This window comes from Geosmithia morbida (genome assembly GCF_012550715.1).
Source record: "Geosmithia morbida isolate 1262 chromosome Unknown scaffold_6, whole genome shotgun sequence".
NCBI classification, from domain to species: Eukaryota; Fungi; Ascomycota; class Sordariomycetes; order Hypocreales; family Bionectriaceae; genus Geosmithia; species Geosmithia morbida.
The window spans coordinates 323,353-345,887 of NW_023336193.1; the positions used below are offsets into that span (position 1 = coordinate 323,353).

Genomic DNA, 22,535 nt, shown 5'->3' on the forward strand with positions numbered 1-22,535 from the left:
GTATCAGTGCGGGGGTCTCATCCGTATATCGGTACAGGTGGGGGCGCATGTGGCTTACAGGGATGTGGGATGCGATGCAGTAGCAATGATATAATTATCATATTGCATCTGTTCCAATGCATATATCATATATCATACGGTAATACTATTATTCAAGGGGTCAGTGTGTTCGCCCACGAAGTCTTGAGGCTTTCCGTATCCCGTTGGCTCGATTCCTTACAATGACATGATGGATGATTTGAGATTGATAAGAATGCAAAGACCTTTGGGGGGGGGGGGTATTCCAAACACATCTACTCCGTAGAGTGACGAATTCAACAGTCAAAGTTCCTAGTTTTCGGCCTTCCGGACTTTGTCAACAACCCACCGGTGGCAGGGCGGGGTGGATTCCGCCTTGCCGTTTCAAGATGTAATGATAATATGATAATACACTATTGATATTTCGAATATCGGGTCGTGCATATATGCAAATGAGATGGCCGTGTAAGCAAAGGTGGATCCGTGGCTTTTGAATATCAACTAGCTTGCAGGGCTGTGGGCGATCCGATATATTTGCCGTATCATTATTACTGCGAGTACGCATGGACCCCCTCGGTACATGCAGTGAGATGCCACGGCTCTCATTCTGGACTCTTAGACTCTTATACACCGGTCCCGCCCAGAGGCGCCATGATATGACAGTCGTTGTTGGGAAAGTCCCATCTACTCTCCCCTATCCCCAATCGGCGGCTTGACGTACCATGGACTCATCATCGTCGTCCGGAAGAAGCCTGACGTCCTTCGGCCCAGCCTCCTCTGACCCTGCCGTCGCCAGACCGTCCGATACCTCAGTTCCCGTAGACGACGATGCCTTATTCACCCCGACAGCCCTGGACTTTGCCTACCGGGCATTCCTGGCCCGAGATGCGGTGAAGACGTCGGTCCCCTCCGTCTTCGCCTCCGCTCAGGCCGTGGACAGCGCCTCGTTTGCCGGGAGGGGCGCGACATTTTCCGTCTACCGACGTCGGATCCCGCGGCAGAAGCCCATCAAGAGGACCGTCAGGCTGGACGGATTCACGGTCGAGATGGAGGATGACCGCAAGCTCCCAGACGTGGTCGCCTACAAGGTCGCCATGATTGACTTCTCCGACAAGGGGGAGGCCGCCACCGACGTGTCGCGGCGGGCCGTCAACGCCGCCGTCATGGAGCTCTACCTGTCGGCGCACCGGCCCATCCTTCGGCACGCCAACCTCGTCGACTTTCTCGGCTTGGCATGGGGTGCCAACCCGTTCGACATGTCCCAGAGACTTCCTGTCCTGGTCGTCGAGTTTGCCGAGTTCGGCAGCCTCTCGGACCTGCAACAGAGGGAGTGTCTCGGACTGGAAGCTCGGCGCAAGCTCTGTCTCGACGTCTGCCAGGGCCTCCATATGCTGCACTCGTGCGGTGTCGTTCACGGGGACATGAAGGCGGACAATGTCCTCGTCTTCCCCGACAAAGAGCACAGGTATATAGCGAAACTGAGCGATTTCGGGTACTCGACCGTCATGGGCACCAGCAGAGACGTCCTCCACCTGGGAGGCACTCGACCATGGAAGGCGCCCGAGGCCAAGGCAGCGGTCAAGGTGTCGGATGCCAAGTATACCGACGTGTACTCGCTGGCTCTCCTCATCTGGTGCACATTTGCCCATGGCCAGAACATATTCAGGATTCTCATCGATCCTGCCAAGCATGGGGAGGAATACTATGCCGAGGCAGAGAGGATGAAGGAGGCCGGGGAGCTAGCAGCACATGCAGCGCACATCTCGCATTGGTATCTGAAGGCGCTCGAGTCCGCCAGCTGCGGCGACCCCCGGCAGCTCGCATCTAACCTTGCCTCCCTTCAAGAGCGCTTGGAGAGGATGCACACGCAGACAGAGACAGAGGACCCTGCAGCTCTCATCGGCCATGTCGAAGACGTTCTCTGCGCCATTCCTACGGCGCATTTCTCCATGCTGGAGGCCCTCCATCCGCAGATTGTGGAGACCGTTCAGAGGTGTGGTCTGTACGATGCTATGCAGCAGGCCGTCGCTATCGGGTTGTCTGACGAGCCAGGACAGAGGGCTCTCGACAGAATCATGGCCGCTCTTGGCCACAGCGGGGAGTTTCCCCAAGAAATGTAAGTGCCCATATCGATCCATGCATGAGCGTCGCCCCGTCGAAGCATCTGCGATGCTGACACCCGACAGGTCGGGATCCGATATGGTATTGACGTCGAATCTGAATGTAAGTCACGACGCCGATACCTCTCCACCGGCAACTCCTGGAACGTCGAGTCTGATATTACTGGGCGTACAGCAACACAAGTTCACCTGGCACAATTGGCCCTCGATGGATCCGTCGGTGCAGAAGTACCTCACGAGGATATACATCCAGCGGGGCCAGACAGAAGCCGCCAGGAACATGATCAACCCGCCCGAGGCCTTCCTTCTCACGTCCCTCTACATCAACGGATACGGCGTGGACCGAGACCTCGAACAAGCGTCTCGATGGCTCTCGGCCGCCTGGAGGGCCGAGCACCCGCTGGCGACAGCCTACGGCTACCGCATCGCACGGGCCATCGGAATGCCCCTCCAAGACCTGGGAGGCGTCGCAGAGTCACTCAAGCTGATGGCGATGCGTGGCTCCAGGGTAGCCCTCGAGGATCTCGCCTCCGTCTCGGAGAGCCAGTACGAGGGGATGAAGAAGTCGATACGAAACGCCCTAGCCGGGGTAGGCGCTGGCTTCTTCTTCGAGCAGGCCATGCTTCACGGGTTCGGTTACGGGAGTTGGATGAAGACATTTGGCAACATCCCCATCCTACTCCAGAATTTCTCTCGTCTGAGCCGCATCGCCGACTACACCGTCAACAAGAGGGGTGACCGTATCCTCCACATGGCCGCAAGCTGCGGCCAGACGGAGGCCATCGAGGCTCTTCTAGATCGGTTCACCGCCCTGCAAGTCGACCAACTCAACGACCAGGGAGAGACGCCGCTCCTGTGCGCATGCCGCGCCGGCCAGACGGGTACCGTCCTGTGGCTCACCTCGCACGGGGCGACGGCGTCTGGAGCAGCGCGGAATGGCGAGTCGACCCTTCACTGGCTTGTTTCGTTCGACGACGAAGACGTCAAGACGGTGGGCGCAGCTCTGATGGAGGCTGGAGCTGAGGTAGACGCCAAGACGGCAAGTGCGATTGCCCATCATGCCGACTTTCCGACGTCTTTGATCCCAGACAGACTCCCCGAGGGTTACCCTATCGCATGGGGTGAGTTCCTCCATGGTGTTTCCTTCTTGATGAGAGATGTAAGATATCTGGCCAACGGGGCAGCTGACTTGCGCCATGTCGACACAGCGACTCATTGTGACCGACCACAGGTTGTCAAGTTTCTACTCTCCAGCATGCCCGATCCCCTGATATGCAGCACCTCATGGCCCCGGGCAAACAGCGCATTGGAGACGGCTGCGTCGCAGTCTCGTCCAGAGTGCTTGAAATTGATGATGCGTGCCATGGAGGCCTTCAATATCCAGCAAGAAGCACCCAACCATCGCGGCATTACCATTTCTGGTCTCCTCTACCAGGCCGTAATGGGGAGCAGTCTGTTTGACATGATCCTCTACAACGGCCCCGGGTACGATCAGGCGATGAAGCAGACGCTTGACTTCTTGCTACCTAGGGCAAACAGGGTCGCCGCCGGCAACGGATACGGCGGCTTCAACCAAACGCTTCTCTACCTTGCCGTATCGCTAGCCCGAGATCAAGTGGTTGAATATCTACTCAACCACGGAACTGATGCCATGAAAGCGGGGCCTGACTACGATGAACATATCCTCCGCTCGCAAGATGTCGGCGGCTTCAAGAAGACTGACATCGACCGGGCATGTGGTGTTGATATGCGCACGCCTCTGCTGGAGGCGGTCAGGTGGAATCGTCCCAAGCTGGTCGATCTGCTCATCGAGCATGGCGCAGATGCCCGACGAGGATGCAAAAACCCCTTTAGCGGGAAGGAGTCGACGTGGAACGCCCTTCATGTCCTAGCTCACTCGGGGCAGGATGACATTCGGCTGATCAGACGTCTCGTTGCCCATGGGGCCTCCGTCGACGGCTCTTCGGAGCACTCGGACGGCACCGAATCTCCCCTTCTCGTCGCCGTCCAGAGCGACTCTTTCCAGGTAGCGGATGAGCTTGTGAACCTGGGCGCTGACCCCAACGCCATCACCCTGGGCAGCGGTCACCTCACCCTTACCCATCCCGCCACTATCCTTGGGCACGTCGTGGCCTCAAACGCACGGAACTCCATCGCCCGTATCCGCTACGTGTTCAGCAGCATGTCGGCCCACAGACGTGTGGACATGATTGTCGAGCCCGAAAGGAGGTGGACTGCCCTCCACCGCGCTGCAGCCGCCCACATCGATGCCTCTTTCCGCGGCACCGATGCCACAGAGCCAGCTCCGCTGCAGTGGGCCGACGTCGATTGGCCTGCTAACCGGGAGATCCTCAACGAGCTCCTCGGCAAGTTCTCCAGCCAAGATGACCTCGATGCCGTCGAGACGTCCGCGGGGCTGACGGCCTTGCACCTGGCTGCTATAGCGGGCAACGACGCCGCCATCAGCCTACTGCTCGACCGCGGAGCTCGCGCCGACATTTTGAGCGGTGGGGGGGACGGCAAGACGGCCGGTGTCATGGCGCTTGGGATGCAGAAGCACAGTCAGGGCATACAGCGCAGCAGGCACGAGGTAGCGGCTCGTAACAGGTGCGTTCAGCTGTTGAATGCAGGTACCGTCCAAAGTGCCGCCTGAGGTCGGAGACTCTTGAACCTCCTTCCGTCGAAGCCTTCTCTGGAGGCAAGGGGAAGGAAGCAGCTGTTGAGACCTGTTGGTGAAGCCTCGATGGAGAAGATGGAGAAGAATGATCCGAGGGGTTTTTGTACCAGTATACCCATCTACCTTTCTGTATTCTACCAAGGTATAGGCCAACTGTTAGGACCTATTCGGACAGTGTAGAAAAGGTGGAAAGGAGCACAAGGATATCAAACGACACGGTCCGGCGAGGCAGAAGCGATGCCAACACTATGGGAAGGCATTGATGACTGGTGTGCGCGTACCCGTCGTATTGCTCCTTGCCATTGAGGGAGAAGGCTCTTCTCTTCGTGAGACCTTTTCGATCCCCTTTGTGCCGCTTCCATATATCCACTGAATGGGTCAAGGAAATGTTACCTTGGAAAGAATGGAGTGAGCAGAGAGACGCAAGGAGGTATACCAGACAAGGGTAAAGCATACGTAACATGGAAGGAATAAGTTGTCAAGAGAAGGATGTAAACAAAGATTTGAGGGAAAGGACGTAGAAGTAGATGGAAAAATACAGAGGAAGTAGGAAAGGAGGAAAGAATGAATGAAGCAGAGAGGGAAGGAGCCACCATCATTGCACTAGACCACTCATCTCAATAGGACAATATGCATCATCATCCTACCTGTACACAGGAATCACCAAGGGGGGGGGAGCAGACGGAAAGGGTTTGAAATCACGACTGGTGGAAAGGGAAGAAAACTCTCGAAAATCCAAAACTCTTCATTCTTCAAACTTGTTATAGATCCATTGCCAGGATCCTGACCGCTAGTGTACATGTAACATATCACTCTCCTTCCTTCTCCTACAGCTTCTGATGCGTCTGCGCATCCTGGCAACTCTTTCGGGCGTCGTCTAAGTAGACATTTATATCAAAAAGGTCGGAGAACTCCTAGTCACCGAACTCATGATCATCTGTCTGCCCTTGAAACTCGTCCCGAACCTCGACCTGAACCTCGACCTGATTCTGTTCCTTCTCATGCTCCGAACTGTGCCCCGAACTCAACTCCGGAGTCAGCTCCTGAACCTGCTCCTCACCCTGAGTCCACTGCTGAAGGAGAAGAATCTTTTCGATGAAATCGTCGTCCGTGAAACCTGCAGGTGGAATCGCGGCTATCTCCTGCCCATCTTTCGGAGCATGCTGTTGAGGTTCCTGCTGCACGACGTCCGATGGCGAGATGAGAGTGAGTTCATCCGGGGAGACAAACTCTCTCTGTTGCTGGGGAAGAACCTCCCACTCAGCTTGCGCCGGTGAACAAGGGTCTTGGGATTCCAGCGTCGTGGGGTCCGACCACGAGGTGATGGGGTAAAGTTCCGGGGAAGTAGACGCTCCTTCCTGCGGTTGGGGAAGCGGCTCTTGCTGAGTCTGTCCCTGAGGTGAGAGCCCCTGCTGCTGCTGCTGCTGTTGTTGTTGTTGTTGCTGTTGTTGGAAAAGGGGTTCCTGTTGAGTTTGTCCCCGAGGAATGGAGGAGCCCTGTCGTTGCTGAGGGAAGGGCTGCTGCTGAGTCTGTCCCAGAGGGAGGAACCTCTGCTGTTCCTGCTGTTCCTGTTGCTTTGGAAGACTCTCCAGGGTCTTGCGCTTGGAAACGGGATCCAGGCATTGTCTTTCTCGCTGTTTGACTAGTTTCTGTTGTTGACGTCGTCGTTGCAGTTGCAGCATTTGTAGTTTTTGAGGGTGCACAAACTCCTGGTGAGTCCTCCAGGGAGGAGTAGACCCCGTTCGTGGCTGAGGATGGAGCCCCTGATGAGCCTCCAGCTCTGCAGTAGGGTCCGGTGGGCTGGCAGTGGCCCGTACCTGAGCCGAGGCGACTTGCTCCGTCCCGTGCTGAGCCTCCTGTCGAGCTGCGGCTGACTTGCGCCTCCTGTTCGCCTCAACCCAGGGCACAAAGGGGAAGACCTGGCAGTGCAGGAACTTCTGTTGCCAAGGCATATAGAGCTCTCTCAGGTACCTCTCCTGGGCTGGCAATGACTCGAGCTCGCGGACAATGTCAGACTCCCTCCGCAGGTACGCCTCCAGGCGGCAGAGCTTGGCCTTGAGGGCGTCCGGGTTATGGCTGTATCTTTTGTCTAGCTTCAGCTCATTGGCCTTGCGTTCCATGTACGCCCGGAGCTGCTCCGCCATCTCCTGTTGGCGGTGGGAGTAGATCTTGACGGCAACGTTTGGAGAATATTTCGAGCGCCAAATCGGATGCTTCTCGAGATAGGGCATGCTAGAGCTTGAAATCTGGCTTCCCGGGATGGTCTGTCCAGTCTGAGTGCTGGGACCCACGAGTGTGGGAGCCAGAGCCGGACCTTGCATAGAAGCAGTTCCCATGTTCAGGTTGCTGTTGCCGTTGCCGTTGCCGTTGCCGTTGCAGTTGAAGCTGCACTTGCAGCTATTGTTGTTTGCGTTGGCAGCGTAGGTGTTGGCACTGTAGTTGACGTTTTGCTGGAGCCAACTTGTAGCCATGTTGCTGCTCATGGGAGGCGGTGCGCCTGTAGCCAGGTTGTCGATGCCGACCACGGAAGCTTGCATGGCCATAGGGTTGTGGTTGATGTGGTCATTGGTCACGATACCTGACGTGGCCGTGCCCACGTAGTTGTTATTGGTATTGGCCATGAGAGCTGGCGTAGCTGCGCCCATGTAGTTGAAGTTGTCGTCATTGTTGTTGTTGTTGGCATTGGCCATGGAAACAGCTGGCATAGTTAGGCCCATGTAGTTGAAGTTGCTGTTGCCGTTGTTGCTAGCCATCAGAGCTGGCGTAGCTGAGCCCATGTAGCCGAAGCTGTTGCTGCTGTTGTTGACAAAAGGAGCAACCTCTCGCGCAGACATGGTGTTACCCGTGGGAGGAGCCATGCCGCCAAGCTGCTGGATCAGGCCGCTGTTCATTGTCGAGGACAGCAAGAGCAAGTGATGAGCTGTGTGGACAGATTGGTGTGTTGCTTGACACTTTAACAGAAGTGTAAAGATTTATGGGGCAGGCAATGTTCCGAAAACAAGGAAAAAGAAAGAAAGAAAGAAGCGAAGGGGTAGAAAGAAAAGGGGTGTACTGAGCAGCCAGATGGTATAAGCGACAGAAAGGGATCCGCAGGTAAGTAAACAGAGACGTTCGAACCAGTACAGGACAAGATGATACTTGATGACCTTTGCAAGAGAGAAGAAAAGAAAAAAAGGAGAAGGGTAAGAGAAGGGAAGGGGGGGGTATTTATAATAGAAAAAGGAGGGATGAAACTCAGGGGATCACCACAACAGATACCATCAAGGCCACAAGCTTTGTCCTTTGGGAAAAAAGGTTCATGTATAAAGGAGTCACGGGTCGCGATCTGGGTGTGTACATCTATCTTCTATCCCTTTCTCTCTCTCTCATTCGGTGAGGCTGTCCGAGTCTATGAAATTCTGAAACTCGGCATCATGTGCAGGAACGAAACAAGGGTAGAGGTAAAAATGTAAACAAATCGTGAGAATTCTCAAAAAAGGGGGTGAGGGTCATCAAAGAAAAAGGGGCTGGCCGAAAAAAAAAGGCTATACCTGGATCGTAGCCAACAGCATTCCGTCCAAAAAAAGAAAAGAAAAGGGGAAACAAGAATAATCAATGATCCTATTCAGAGACCTTCTCCTCCATATCACGGTGAGTAGACATCGTGTTTAGTCGACTGATATAGAGAATAAAAAAGTAAAAAATAAAAAACGCCTTCTTCTCCGAATAACTCCAAGGGTATCAAAAAGGTGATTGTTCAGCTCGTCCATGTGGCTCGGCGGTTCATTCGGCTCCCTCCCTCCATATCAGGAGGCCACTATCACCAGAGTTTCCCCTGTCAGCCTCCTTCGGCTGACGTCTATCGGAAGCCAGTTGGGACTAGGAAAGCCTGGGGGGAAGTGGCGTGCCTGGTTGCTGTACTTCTCCTTCCCCTTCTCACATGTTCTCGATATCACAGAGTTTTCTTGTCTTCGAAAGGAACGAACGAGCGTCTTCCGAGGAACCTGTCAGAGTCCATGTGGTCTGACGTACTATTTTCGACGTCATCATCGTCGCTGTTGTCACCGAGCTGACGTTTGGCCGCCACGTCTCCCCTGTCGCCAGCCCTAGCGACGGACGCTCTGGCCTTGAGGATCCCCCCCCACGTGTCGAGGATTGCCTGAGAATCCGTAAAGAAGATTATGCAGGGGCGCTGGAGGAAGATGAACCTCATGGCATCCGCCATGTCGAGTCCAAAGACAGCCATGAGGTATGCGGCCAAGACAAAGGCAGACTGCATCCTGCCCGTCTCGCATGTGATGAGAACCTTTGCCCGGGTCGGGCAGGACGCGCGGCCGCCACCACGACACTGGGCGTGATGAACGGACAGGACGTGGTCGTTGATGATCCGGACAGCTTCGTCCAGTGACTTTCTCAGCATCATCTGAGGACTGTACATGTCGACGTAACGACCGACGATGCCGAGGGTGGCAGCGGCCCTGTCCAGGCTGGCAAAGCTCTTGGTGAAGATGTTGGCGTTGCGGACGACGAGAACCATGGTGATCCCCGTGCTCCGGAGGAATTCTAGATCCCGGATAGCGTGGTTGGGTCCCAGGTAGAGGTAGTCAAGAATCCTCTGGGGGGTGTCGCGCAGGGGGAATTTCCAACCGGCGACGTTGTTGTACGCCGTGATCCGAGACTGGCCCTCGGGGAGCAGGATGGCCAGCTCTTTGGGCGTGAGCATACGCGGATCCGTCTTCTCGTACTTGGTGTCGAAATAGACAAGTGGTTTCCCATACCTGCCGTGACTCTCGTCGATGGGCGTCAGGGCGTCCAGGTCGATGGGGCAGGTCTGTGGCATGTTGGGCATCCCGATCGAGTATGGGGCACACCGAGAAACGGTATTTTCCACACCCAGATAGGTCTCATCTCTGTCTGTCCTTTCCGTCATATCGTCCATTCAATCTCTCATCTTCGTCTCGCTTTTTCTCGTCCTTTCTCCTTTTTGTTTTTTAGCGGAAAAAACCTCACTGTCTGCTGATTTGAATGTGTCAGAACAATGCTATCAAATATTTTCCCGCAGAACAGGGAGGGAGCAGAAAGACTGGAATTGCCGGGAGAAGAAGAAAGACGTGACATCCGATGACCTTCGAGCTCCGTAAGTGAACAGATCGAATAATATGTTGAAGGGTGATTGATCAGCTGTATGGGGATATATTGTTGGAGAATCGATCTGAGATGACGATGGGATGGTAACTTTTCTGCGGGGGAAGGAGGAGCGATTTTGTGAATAAAATCGTAGAAATTCACCTTGCGCATAGGGAAGGAACCACCGGCACTGTGTGAGGCCCTCGAACAAGGAAGAAGAAAGAAGAAGAAGAAGAAAAGGGTCCACCAAGATCAGATGTGGCTCTGACCCTGAGCACGGGGTTTCTAACCCCAAACATTGGATTCAAGCTTCAGAGAGATGCAGAAACTTGGAGTATTGGCCCTTTGTTGCTTGAAGATATATGGCTGTGGCTTTCTACAGGCAATGGTCACTCTCGCTCCGTATAGTGTAATCGAGCAATACGGGTAATACACTCAACGATGACAGATTCACGTGAAGCCTGGTATCATCATGTTATCACCGTGGTCATTCTCATGGCAGGAATTCGGTACATGCATATTCATATGTAGACACATAATTCCGAGACGAGTGCATCATACTCGATCCGAAGAGTCATAACGCCACGGCATCATACATAATACGGAAATGGTCATGTGTATTTATGACTAGATACCGATATATAGATGTCAACCCAACCAGTTGATAAAACGCCTCTCTTCTTTTCCGCGGGGAGAAGGGGGGAGGGAGAATGACTGTACGCTGACTGAAACAGAGTGATTATCCAACTTGTGAATTTTTGAGTACGAGTCGCCCAGATTCTATTATTCTATTCATACAAATTCCAGTAGTTTTAGTAGTAGTAATACAAGCATATCGTCATGGTAGTGGTAATACAGGTTTTTTTTTTTTTTTTCAAAAAAAAAAAAAAAAAAAGACGTTCCCCAAGAAGTGAAGAAAGGCTTCAGGTGACAAGACGTCACCGTTCGGTCCCGCGCACGCTGTGGAGGTATGACGCCTGTTTCGATGCTTCCACCATCTCATCCAGAATCTCGGCATCCTCTTGGCCCGTGGTAGCAACGTCGGCGACTTCGACTTCCGGGGTGCTGTCCGCGATGGCTTCGCCGGCATAGCCGTCCGCACCTTCCTCTTCGCCGTCCAGGGGATCGAGGTTGATCTGCTGCATCTGGGCCCGGGCACGCTCGATCCGACGTCTCTTCTCGAGGTCCTTGTCCGTAAAGTCGAGACGGTCGAGCAGGTCCGAGAGGCGCTGCTCCACGAGCGTGCGGATGTGGAAGGCGAGCCCCTGGTTGCGGAACATGCCAGCGTAGCGGTACGACAGCCACACGTACTGGTTCACGGCCGTGTGCAGGGCCTCCATCTTGGCGAGGTACTCCTGCGCCCGCTTCTTGGTGTCCGACATGTCGATCTCCAGGTACTCGAGCGGTATCTCCCGGATCGACAGCAGGTCGCCCACGTCGTTGTTGGCGATGATCTCGGCCAGAGCCCGCAGCGTCTGCGTCGACGTCTCCGTCTTGATCCGCACCGGCATGTTGCACAGCGTCAGCTTGTCGTAGATGGACAGCGGGAGGTCCTGCACGATGTCGGCGATCTGTAGGGAATCAGCCGTCACGCTCAGCCGGAACCGCTCGCCCACCACGGCCGCCGTGCGGATCCGGTTCAGGATGAAGGAGAGCGGCGTCGAAGGGGGGTAGTACGACGCGAACCGCTCGACGATGGCCGGCGGCGGCGCAATGTACGCCACCTCCAGGTCGTCGACGTCGCGCCTGAACGCCGTCTGCACGCTGCGCAGATCCGCGTACTCCATCGTCGTCACGTAGCCGACGTTGGGCTGCGACCCGTCCGAGCCCTTGCCGTCCGGGTTGTTGGCCGACCTGTACCGCCCGGCGCGCCCGCCGATCTGCTTGATCTCGGGGTACGTGAGCCGGCGGTTGCGCGAGCCGTCAAACTTGCTGACCGAGTCGAGGATGACGCGCTTGATCTCGAGGTTGAGCCCCATGCCGATGGCGTCGCTGGCCACGACAAAGTCGTAGTCGTTGTCCGGGTCGTTGAACAGGGCCGCCTGCTGCACCCGCACCTCGGGCGGCAGCGTGCCGTAGATGATGGCGCATCGGCGGCCCGTGTACTTTTCGATGCTGCGCTTGAGCGCGTGCAGCGAGAGCCGGTTGAAGGCGACGACGGCGTCGCCCTTGCGCAGCTTGCTAAAGTCGTTGTCCAGCGCCGTGTCCATGGTCCGCAGCGGGCTGAGCCTCTCGTACCGGTGGACGATGCACTCGTCGCCCACGCTGGCGCACAGCGACCTGACCAGGTTGACGGCCCTCTCCTCGCCGCACACGTGCACCTCGTCGGCCTGCACGCCCAGCAGCGCCGTAGTCCATGCGCTGCCCCGGTCCGGGTCGCTGAGCATCTGGATCTCGTCGATGACGGCCACGTCGAAGCGCGAGTTGAGCGGTATCATCTCCACCGTGCAGCTCGAGAAGTACCGGTCCGTGTCCTTGGGGATGCGCACCTCCTCGCCCGTCAGCAGCGCACAGGGCAGGCCCTTGGCGGTGAACCGCTGGTACACCTCCGTCGCCAGCAGCCGCAGCGGGCCGGCATACACGCCCCTGCGCGACTTCTCCAGCGCCTTGATGGCGTTGTACGTCTTGCCCGAGTTGGTCGGGCCGACGTGCACGTGGACCTTGCGCTGCATCTCCCGCGTCCCCGGGAACCATTCCTGAGGGAAGCGCAGGTCCAGCAGTCGCTGCTGGTTGAGCTCCAGTCCCTTGCTGAAGCGGTTGCGCACCATGAACGACTGGAAGGCGTACCGGATCTCGTTCGTCACCCCCTTGGCATCCCGCGTGATGAATGCCTCTCGCAGGTTCCAGAACAGCGGGTTCCTGCCGCGACTCGAGATGTTGCGCTGCGCCAGGAGAAAGGCGTCGTCGAGCGCGTTCATAAACAGGCCCGCCTGCCGGTTGAGCTCGTCGCGGCTCACGCCCGTGACCGAGAACTCGGCACCCTCCAGCTCGCTCAGTACCGTCTGGAAGCGTGCCAGCACGGCTTTTCGGAACTGGTCGTGTCGGCCAGTGTGCTGGTTCATGGCCAGTCGGATGCGCGTCTTGGGATCGTGACCGTTGCTGACCTGCATAGGAATCACATCGTATCAGCACCTAGCTCCTGTACGGAGGAAGAGAGTAAGCCATCCTTGTATCCTTACCGAGTCCACACGATCTCGGTCCTCCAACCTGGCATCCATCTTGGAGCTCTGATTCCGCGTAGGTTTTTTGGACTTGGAAGGGGCACCATCGGCCCCACCCCCCAAGAAGAGAGTACCGCTACCCGACTTCTTGTTGGTGCCGCCACTGTTGGTGGTCCTCAGCACGGGTGCGCTGGGTCGTATATGTAATGGTGTCGTGGTCGAGAATAGTCGCCGTCGCCATGCCATGGTTGCGGCTGTCGTCGTCATCGTCGTCGTAGCAGGCACCAGATGTCTCATGGCAGCGGCCGAATCGACAATGTGAAGCGCATGCTTGGTCGAACAGATGAGCCCCGCAAGGTTCCCAGAGACGACAAACATGAGTCGGCGGGATTCGGCCTCATAACCAGGCTGCTTGACCTTGTGTTACTTCTCCTCGATCTTACTTCTACTCTCTCTCCTTTACCTTTCTTCTTCTGTCATTCGTACCTAATGCAACGTGACGTTTCTTCTTTTTTTTTTTTTTTTTTTTTTGTTTTTCTTTTGAGCGTAGTGGAGAATCCTCTAAAATCGAATCACGTGCCCTGCTGGCAGAGTCTGACACGACCTTGTGAGCCCAGGTTCCTTAGAGCTCTTGAACTCGGCCGTCAGCCACATCCTTTCGTTTTGTCTTGCCTACGGCGGCATCAGTACGGATCGGCAGATACGTGACATCGTGGCCGGGGACGGAATGCCAGCTCTTATTGACTAATGGGGTTCGCCAAGCTGTGAGGGAAGCGGCTGCGGTCATTGCTCGGTACACCACCAGACTGGCGTGAAGAAATGCTCTATATTACATCCAGGATGAAGCACGGCACGTACTCCCTCAGCAAGTCTCGTCAATGCTCGGAGAAGGCAAAACGGCATCGTCCTGATATCACAATCTCAGATAAGGAGGGAATTATAATGAGAGAGGTCCGAACATCTAGTGATACTCGCAGAATTAGCGTCGCAGACATACGACACTCTTGTACAGAGTACAGATTTTCAAGTACCCACACGCCACCATGCACTAGCCACAGGGGGGTGAGACAGCTTGCTTACGCCACAAACCCCGAGAGCTGGAGGGAATAACGATGCTGTCACTGCATTCTTGTGGCGCGACAATCATCCCACGTCAGTCATCCATCATCAACAACGAGAACGAGAGAGCTACGATCAGAGCGGACAAGCAGGCCTGGCAACTCTGTCTCATCATAATCATATTTACGCTACGAAATCTACCCTCCTCTGATCAACCCTCACTCGCCTCGACAGGCAGGAACAGCAACGTCGTATCACTGCGGCATACCGCGAAACGCTTCGTCACCATGGCGTCCTCTTCGACCCCGTCCACGCCACTCCTCTAGTACGTTTCGCTGCACATCCGCAGAGGAGAAGAGGGGGATTTGGAGAAGAAGACAAGAGAGAGCAGCGATCGGCTAACAAGACTCAGCTCCTGCATCGCGCACCACACGACAATCCTAGCAGAATGCACCACGTCAGCGTCATCGCAGACGTCATCGCTGGCGTCCCTGATCCTACCCAAGATCACGCACGCCACGTCCCAGAAGCTCACGTACACGCACGGCCAGCATCAGATCCACTACATTGCCGACTCCGCGTCGGACCACCCGGCCCATCCGAGTGCCGGCGGTCTGACCTTCCTGGTGGTAGCGGACGCCTCGCTGGGCCGCCGCGTCCCGTTCGGCTACCTGTTCGAGATCCGGCGGCGGTTCCTGGAGCAGTTCCCAGCATCGTCGACGGACCTGGGCGACATGCCCAACTACGGGGCCGCCTCGTTCAACGCCGACCTCCGGTCCCTCATGGTCGAGTACGGCGCCACGGCGGGGGGGCAGAGCGACGCCATCGGCACGGCCAAACGCGAGATCGACGACGTCAGGGGCATCATGACCAAGAACATCGAGAGCCTGCTCGAGAGGGGTGAGAGGCTCGATCTGCTCGTCGACAAGACCGACCGCCTCGGCGGGACGGCACGCGACTTCCGCCTCCGCAGCAGGGGGCTCAAACGTCAGATGTGGTGGAAGAATATGAAGCTCATGGCCCTCCTGGGCTTCGTCGTCTTCATCATCATCCTAGTCATTGTCATGTCCGTCAAGGGGAACTGATTTGCCCCGTAGCTTTTGTTTTCCATCTTTCGCCGTTTTTGTTTTGTCCGATACCACTTCACTTGTATATGATAATCCTAGGAACTTGAGCAATTCTCAATCGACTGAAAGGGTGCAACGGTGTTTTTGTTTTCTTTTGGGGCTTTGATCTCTCTTACTTCCTTTCCAGGGGTAAGTGAAGGGGGGGGGGACTGATTATCCCTGTTCTGCTACTCGTTTTCTGTTTTCTCTTTGTTCCTAACTGCTGATATATATTACCGTCTCTCACAATGAAATTTCTCTTTCTTAACCTCTCGTCTCATCCTTCATCATACCCTGACTGTTGAGAAGGAAACATTGACCTTTGGCCAAACGATATACCTTCTCTTCTGTATTATACCACGAATGATGAGAGGCATCCGCGTGATCCACTCCCCTCACACAAGAGAATCGAACCAAGTAATAGTAATATCATATCATTCCCTATCATTTGACGTCAGTTTCTGAATTCCCCCCCCCCCCCTAAACCCCTCTCCCCCTTCCAACCATAACGTAGGAGATGGTCCGATCGGATAGCCTACCTATCTCACAATCTCGGCACTCTCACCCCTCCATCTCGGTAGGCATACCCATGAGCGACAGGGCTTCCCCCTCCCCACGACGTCGCCACAGTAAGAGGTGACCTCCTCAGTTTATCCGTGAAGAAAACGGGATGCCTGACCGATGAGCTGTGCTCCTGCTGCTTCCATGCTGGCTGCTGCGCTGACGGCGGTGCCGGTGCCGGTGCCGGTGGGAGACGATTGTCGGTGCTGTTCCAGGTTTCCTGCATCTGCGCGGTGTGTTGGGCGGTGACGTCCATGATCATCCGTCTTCCTTCTCTTCTCCTCAGTCCTTCTCCCAGCCTCGTCATGACCGATGTCGATGTGCAGATGAGCTCGAATTGGATGAAGAGATGAGTGGGATGGAAGAAGAAGAAGAGGAAGAAGAAGGGAAGAATGGGAAAGAAAGAATATTACCTCCGTAATCGCTTCTCCTCAACTCGATAAGTCGTAATACTTTTTGGCCCTGGAAGATAACCTCGGACGCCCCCGCTTCTCATGTATCATCTATACGCTTATTGGTCCGTCCGGCTGCCTTCGCTTGCATATGCCGACGTGGACGATATTCTACTTGTAATATGGTAAAGACTTTCTTGGATAAGACGAAGACGCAATTGTAATTGATGCATGTACATCTGGTGAGCAGTAATACCCTAGCAGTACTACAATCTTCATTATCATGACTACCTTAGCTGACAGAATGTGATCAAGACTTTGAAATGCTTTCTTCCTCATCTTGTTTTTTTTGGGGAGGGGTGAAGTGGAAATATACAGGCTGTATAGTACACATGTGATGTTCGCTTGTCTATCAAACAAAACCCGGCCGCCCCCTATTTTCTTGATCTATAAATCTGACTTCGTGTCCGACTTTTTACTGCTCCTCTTCTTGGACGGCTTGGACTTTTCCTTTTCACTCTTAGACTTGCTACTCTCCTTGTCCTTCTTCTTGCTCTCCTTTTCCTTCTTTTCCTTCTCGTCTTTCTTCTCCTTCTCTTCCTTCTTCTCCTTCTCATCCTTCTTCTCCTTCTCATACTTCTTCTCCTTCTCCTCCCTCTTCTCCTTCTCTTCCTTCTTCTCCTTCTCTTCCTTCTTCTCCTTCTCCTCCCTCTTCTCCTTCTCTTCCTTCTTCTCCTTCACTTCCCTCTTCTCCTTCTCTTCCTTCTCGTCCCTCTTCTCCTTCTCCTCCCTCTTCTCCTTCTCTTCCTTCTTCTCCTTCTCATCCTTGTTCTCCTTCTCATCCTTCTTCCTAGATGAGGAAGATGCCGATTTCTTGGAGATGCTCTTAGCGTCGTCGTCATCCGTACTGGCATTGGCGGCAGCCGCCTTCTTGGCGGCCGCCCTCTTCTTCGCCTGGGCCTTCTCTACCTTTTCAATCAGGGCGTCGCTCTCCTCCCAGAGCTTCTTGGCCACTTTGTCGTCCCTGACCTCTGACCTGGCAGGGTCGACCTGCTGGCACTCCTTGATGAGCCTGGCGCCCGGCCCGCGGCCAAGGCTGGCCTCCATGGCGCCGTACAGGAAGGACTGGGCCCCCATCTTAGGGGACTTGAGCAGGAACCAAGGGACCAGGTAGAACGAGAGGTAGACGGCCAGCCCGGTGAGGCTGCCCCGTGTCAGCCAACGGCGCATGCCTAGGGTGCGGCACAGGCCCGGGTCCACCATGACCACGCGCGAGTTCATGGGGAGCCCGTCGGGACGCTTGTACGAGTCCAGGTGCTTCTGGTAGGCGTTGGCGAAGACGTTGAGGGCCAGCTTGCTGCGCGCGTAGGCCTTGGTGGGGGTCCAGTCCTCGTCCGTGAACGGATCCTTCAGCGACGGGGCCCCGATGTACGACGAGCACGTGGCCACCAGGATCCGGACGTCTCTGTCGACAGGCTGGGCGCGCAGGGCCGGGCTCAGGATGCTCAGCAGGTGGAAGTTGGCCAGGTAGTTGACCATCCACGTCTCCTCGACGCCCTCGTCCGTCAGCCTGCGCTCTCCGCCGGGGGGGGTGAGCGTCGCGGCGCAGAGGATGACCATGTCCAGCCGGCGCGGCGGCACGTTGTCGATCCACTTGGTGGCAAAGCGCCGGATGTCGTGAAGGCTGGCCAGGTTGACCTGCTCGGCGTAGATGAGCTGATTGTCGTGCTTGTCGCGCAGGTCCTGGATGTACTCGGCCAAGAACGGGTCCGAGGGCGCCACCTGCGTCAGCAACACCAGCTGAGCGCCCCGTCCCGCCAGGTCATCCACTATCTGTGCTCCTATTCCCGTCGTGCCGCCCGTTATGATGATCACCTTGCCGTGCAGCGGCCGCTCCGACTTGTTGCTCCGGCCCGCCGTGAAGAGCTTGAGAAAGACGAGGGAAGGGACGGCCAGAGCCGTGTAGGCCAGCTCCCACGCGTGGACCGTCACCCATTGGGGCGGGCCATTGCGGATCGTGTGGAATATGAAGGGGAGAGGCATCGCGGGTTCGTCGCGCGCAAACTTCCTTTGAAGGGAGGGAGGGGGAGCCCGGCGAGTTCAGGTCTCTCTCTTTTTTTAAATGATAGCCGGCATCTGATGCCTGGTGTAGATGGTCGAGCCCGAATATGAAGGTAGCTCTGTCACCGAGGTACCAACGTGAGCGAAATGGAGCGTGGGGAGACGAACTGAAGCTGTTCGGGATGATGGGCAGAGGGTTGAAAGTCGGTCAAGAAGGCGGAAGACGCGCGAGGAAAAAAGGACCGTAGCCTCTCCATTCATGTACAGGGATCTACGGAGAAGGATCCAGGGGGTCCACACTTTCAGGGATGCTTTGCTTCCATGGCTTGCTGGCAGCAAGTGGCAGGCCTCTACGAGTACTGAATGTAAGTAGGTACAGCATCATTGCAGGTACAGAGTACAGATTACTCGTACGCTGTAATGGCGGATACTCGTAGGGGACTTGGGTACGACTACACGTACGCTCAGGTGATAATTCTGGTGGTGGAGGCTTATGGACAGGGATTAGGGGGGGGGGGCCCCCTATTACCCATTTCGGAGGGGGGGGGGGGGGGAGGGGCGCGGACGATTTCATGCCATGCTCATGCTCCCTCCCTCTCCCTCCCTAAGTCACCTAGAGCCTAGAAGCTAGCTGCCCTAGAGCCTAGAGGCTAGTAGTACCCGGGAGTCCGAGCTGCCCCCTAGTAGAGGCCGGGAGTCCGAACCAATCCTGTGTGTGCGTGGCAAGAATCCTAACTCGCTCTTTTCTTTTCATAAGCTTTGGGCGGTCCTCTCATTCTGGCAAGTGCCCACGTTCATCGGGAGGATAATGATACCGTCGCAACTTCCCATTCACATGCTGATAATTCTTCCTGTTGTCAGCACCACATCTTGTCTGCCTCATCACCAATCAATCTCATCGGTCATAATCTCCTCTACCCCAGATCAATCCCCACGAGATGATGAAATGCGAGTGTCAAGAAGTCAAGGCCCAAACGTGCAAATTTCACCATGTCCCATGTCTAACTCGGACCCCTGCGTCTGCGCCCCCGTATTCCCTCTCGTTTTTTGTGCGAGTACAGATTACTCGTAGATGATTTCCGATGAATCCCTGAGCTTCCCTTTCTTCCCCATCTCAAGTGTGTGACGCTGCCTAAGGGCTAAGGGGCCTGTTTCCAGAGGCCAGAGGTGACGAGTAATAATAATACCAGATAGCCTTGTCGAGGGAAACGACGATTCCTATCCATACTTGGCATACATCTGTACTTGATCGTTAGGAAATTTACTATCTGTCGGCGGCCCGAACACTCATGTCTGGTCGTACCTTGGCAAACCACACCCCCCCCCCCCCCCCCCGCAAAGGTACGACCAGACACCATAAGTACTTGTTCTCTGGGACAGGGTGGTGTCGAAGGTGACGCCGTGGTAGTCGATTTCACTTATAGCTGTAGATTTGTAAATTTTAGCAGACTTGTAATATTGAACTAGGGTAGATCGATGACACGTAGTGCCTATCGCGGTGGCACTGCCTACTTCTTTTCATGGATCCGTCCGAGATATTCGTCCCTCACAGTCAAGTCGCTATCAGCATCCAACCGTACCTCCTTCCCGCATATAGAGCCCGCATATGGAAAGCCTGGTACGTGATCATGGCAAGCTCGGGACCGGCTGGCTGCGGGAAGACTGAGCTGCACCCATTCATGTGCCAGACGACGTCAGGAATGAGGTGCTTGGATGGTTACGAGCGGCCCTTCGATCTGTATCCGCAACGGATTGTCTAACGGCGGCGGGTGGTGAGCAGGCGCAGGGGAGCGGTTTCAAGGCAGAACATAGAGCGGAAGAGCCCATGGAAAACATGGTTGTATCGTTGAGCGGTCGGTATCACAGACTTTGACTACTTGTCACCTCTGGTATGTTTTTGAAGAGTAATATCGATAGAACGCGTATGTATGCATGCGGATGGAGGAGCTTGGCCACTCTTCTGAATCTGGTAAATGTGTGAGTATTAGTCATCACAAATAAACAAAAACCGTTGCTAGGGTCCAGTCTCTTTTTCCACCGGATGACATCAGGCATCACAGCATACACTAGGAGTGCATCTACGTTTGGCAGTTGGAAAGACGGCGCAAGGCACATTCAATGTTCACTGCAGAGTATTTACTACATGAAACGGACTGGTGATGGATGAATCACACATCTGCCAGCACTAACATCAGAGACTCTAGGCCATCCTAGTGGATCAGGTGTGCAGGTGCAGGTTACAGTCCATCTCATGTACTTCATCACTACAGCTGTGGCCATCACGTCGAGACCCCAAAGGAGGCAGGTGGTCTGTGGTGATCCGGAGAGATAGTTGAGAGCTTGACCTCCGCATTCCAGACCAACCACCTATCCCATCTTGGCCTCCGTCAGTGGGCGACACCCTAGAGGCAGGCAGACACATGCCAAGAGAAGACGGCTTACCATGAATGACCTTGACTTCGGGGTCGTCTCGGATTTCTTCTACGACTGCGGCCTTCTTCTCGTCGCAGAGGGAGCCATAGTAGTAGACGAATCCGATACCTGCCTTTTCCAGCACGGTTCCAAGGACTTTGCCCGTCATGGTCCATTGGGTGAAGACTAGGGGGATGGGTAGGCTATAGCAAGCATGGGTTTCCTTCTAACATGGGGTTGGTTGCCGTCATAGCTATAATCTCCCCGTCCGGACAGCTCCTCTGCCGCTGGAGAATAATATCCATTGCCATGGTCGTCTTGGAACTCGAGGGTATCTGAGACGTCGGTTCCGGTAGAGGCTGTGAAGAATCCGCTACCAGCGTCCACCCAACCTACTCTGGAGCCGATGGCATCCATACCAGGCCGCTCCTAGCCTATAATGTAGTTGCTTTCTAAGGCGGTATAGAATTTATGATCCCTCTTAAGATTATCTCTAGCATTCTTATCTCCTCATAACCCTTTTTTCCTCCGCTTAGCCACGTCTAGAACATCGGCGAGGGTCAATTCTTATTCGGGGGGGGGGAGGGGAGATTGAGAGCATTTTTCCTTGGGGAATTATTCGCCATTCTGTCAATTGCAAACGTTCGGGTCATTATCACGGCCAGAGAACACATCGGGTTTCCCCCTGAAAGAAGGCAGGCTCACATTGGCGGAGGCATGAGCCCAAGCACGGGGCCCCAGGTCCTCTTTGAAGAGGCAGGAGAAGCAAAACGCATGCTCGCACTTGTTTCGTCAGTCATCGTAGTCTTTCAGACTGTGAAGGACAAGACACTCCACCTGAATCGACTCACTGTGGAATTAACGCTGATGTTTGGTTTAACTTGGACCGACTTGCCACAGATGGCGCACATCTCGTCTCAAAAACGGACTTCGCTCTCGGCCAAGGACAGGACTGGATTCACCTCGAAGCGGCCTCCAAAGACACTCCCCTTGACATCTCCTTGACGCCCCCCCCCTCCCGAAGTTCTCGAGGAGATTGGTCTTGTTGGGGAGAGAACCGAGCTTCCCTCGGGTCATGTTGGTCTGGTCTCCCTTGAGTGTGGTACGGAAAATTGACTAATAATATAGGCCAAAGAGATGGGACACGGCCTGACAGAGTCTCGTCATCACGGGGCGTCGAACCTGTCCCATTGTGTTTCTCTGAAATCCTCCTTGACGTCTTTCCCGTCACCCTTTTCATCTCTTCTGACTCTTGGAAGAAGACATCTGTAGTGAGTCATTGGACGGCCCTGTATTTCAGTTGGGCGTCAGTCGCCGTGGCAGGAAATAGTACAGATGAACGACCTTCCCTACTTGTAGATTATCATCTCCTCCATATAGAGGGGTACCCGTATGTCCATAGACGAGGTATCTGGGAAGTCAACAATGCGACGGCCGAGAAATGAGTCCGCGTGTGTCCTTTGGTAGGGTTAGTTACATGAGACCACCTGTCACACAGCCTTGTCCACGTACCTTCGGTACATGCTCGGCGAGTCAAAGGCATCAAAAGTTGGCCTCAGCCATGCCCTGCCATGTCGGCAAGTCAGCAGGCAGGCAAGGGTGCGAAGAGCGACAAGAACGCACGCGTCTGACGTAGATCTCGTTAAACCGGACCTTGCTATTGACAAACGGGGCATGCGAGAAATTTTGACGTAGGGGTACTATTCTAAGCCAGGAGCTTGTCAGAGGGAAAGGGGGGCCTGAATAGAGTGGTATAACACGTAGTATCAATCATACCTGTCGGTGTATCAGCCAGTGGCGTTCCGCTGAGGTCTCATCAGAACCTGACGCTGAGGGATCAACAAGCTAAAGAAGCCAAGTAC

The 22,535-nt window shown here is 55.1% G+C and overlaps 6 protein-coding genes across 6 annotated transcripts; 2 read left to right on the forward strand and 4 right to left on the reverse strand.

Annotated features, from left to right (window-relative positions):
• Nucleotides 1–740: 740 nt before the first annotated feature.
• GMORB2_6569 (uncharacterized protein) lies at nucleotides 741–4,791 on the forward strand (the record flags this gene model as incomplete). Its single annotated transcript, XM_035468539.1, has 2 exons — nucleotides 741–2,134; nucleotides 2,205–4,791. 2 exons carry the CDS (start codon nucleotides 741–743, stop codon nucleotides 4,789–4,791), a joined length of 3,981 nt encoding a protein of 1,326 aa, XP_035321673.1.
• Nucleotides 4,792–5,729: 938 nt separating this feature from the next.
• GMORB2_6570 (uncharacterized protein) lies at nucleotides 5,730–7,706 on the reverse strand (the record flags this gene model as incomplete). Its single annotated transcript, XM_035468540.1, has 2 exons — nucleotides 5,730–6,203; nucleotides 6,633–7,706. The coding sequence occupies 2 exons, from the start codon at nucleotides 7,704–7,706 to the stop codon at nucleotides 5,730–5,732; spliced, it is 1,548 nt and encodes a 515-aa protein (XP_035321674.1).
• A 1,040-nt stretch (nucleotides 7,707–8,746) lies between these two features.
• Nucleotides 8,747–9,634, reverse strand: GMORB2_6571 (PTPc DSPc; the record flags this gene model as incomplete). The annotated part of the gene is made up of 1 exon (XM_035468541.1): nucleotides 8,747–9,634. One exon carries the CDS (start codon nucleotides 9,632–9,634, stop codon nucleotides 8,747–8,749), a length of 888 nt encoding a protein of 295 aa, XP_035321675.1.
• Nucleotides 9,635–10,859: 1,225 nt separating this feature from the next.
• GMORB2_6572 (ATP-dependent RNA helicase SUPV3L1/SUV3) lies at nucleotides 10,860–13,460 on the reverse strand (the record flags this gene model as incomplete). The annotated part of the gene is made up of 2 exons (XM_035468542.1): nucleotides 10,860–13,025; nucleotides 13,101–13,460. The coding sequence occupies 2 exons, from the start codon at nucleotides 13,458–13,460 to the stop codon at nucleotides 10,860–10,862; spliced, it is 2,526 nt and encodes an 841-aa protein (XP_035321676.1).
• Nucleotides 13,461–14,428: 968 nt separating this feature from the next.
• Nucleotides 14,429–15,226, forward strand: GMORB2_6573 (vesicle-associated membrane protein 7; the record flags this gene model as incomplete). The annotated part of the gene is made up of 2 exons (XM_035468543.1): nucleotides 14,429–14,466; nucleotides 14,554–15,226. 2 exons carry the CDS (start codon nucleotides 14,429–14,431, stop codon nucleotides 15,224–15,226), a joined length of 711 nt encoding a protein of 236 aa, XP_035321677.1.
• Nucleotides 15,227–16,647: 1,421 nt separating this feature from the next.
• GMORB2_6574 (KR domain) lies at nucleotides 16,648–18,243 on the reverse strand (the record flags this gene model as incomplete). The annotated part of the gene is made up of 1 exon (XM_035468544.1): nucleotides 16,648–18,243. One exon carries the CDS (start codon nucleotides 18,241–18,243, stop codon nucleotides 16,648–16,650), a length of 1,596 nt encoding a protein of 531 aa, XP_035321678.1.
• Nucleotides 18,244–22,535: the final 4,292 nt, after the last annotated feature.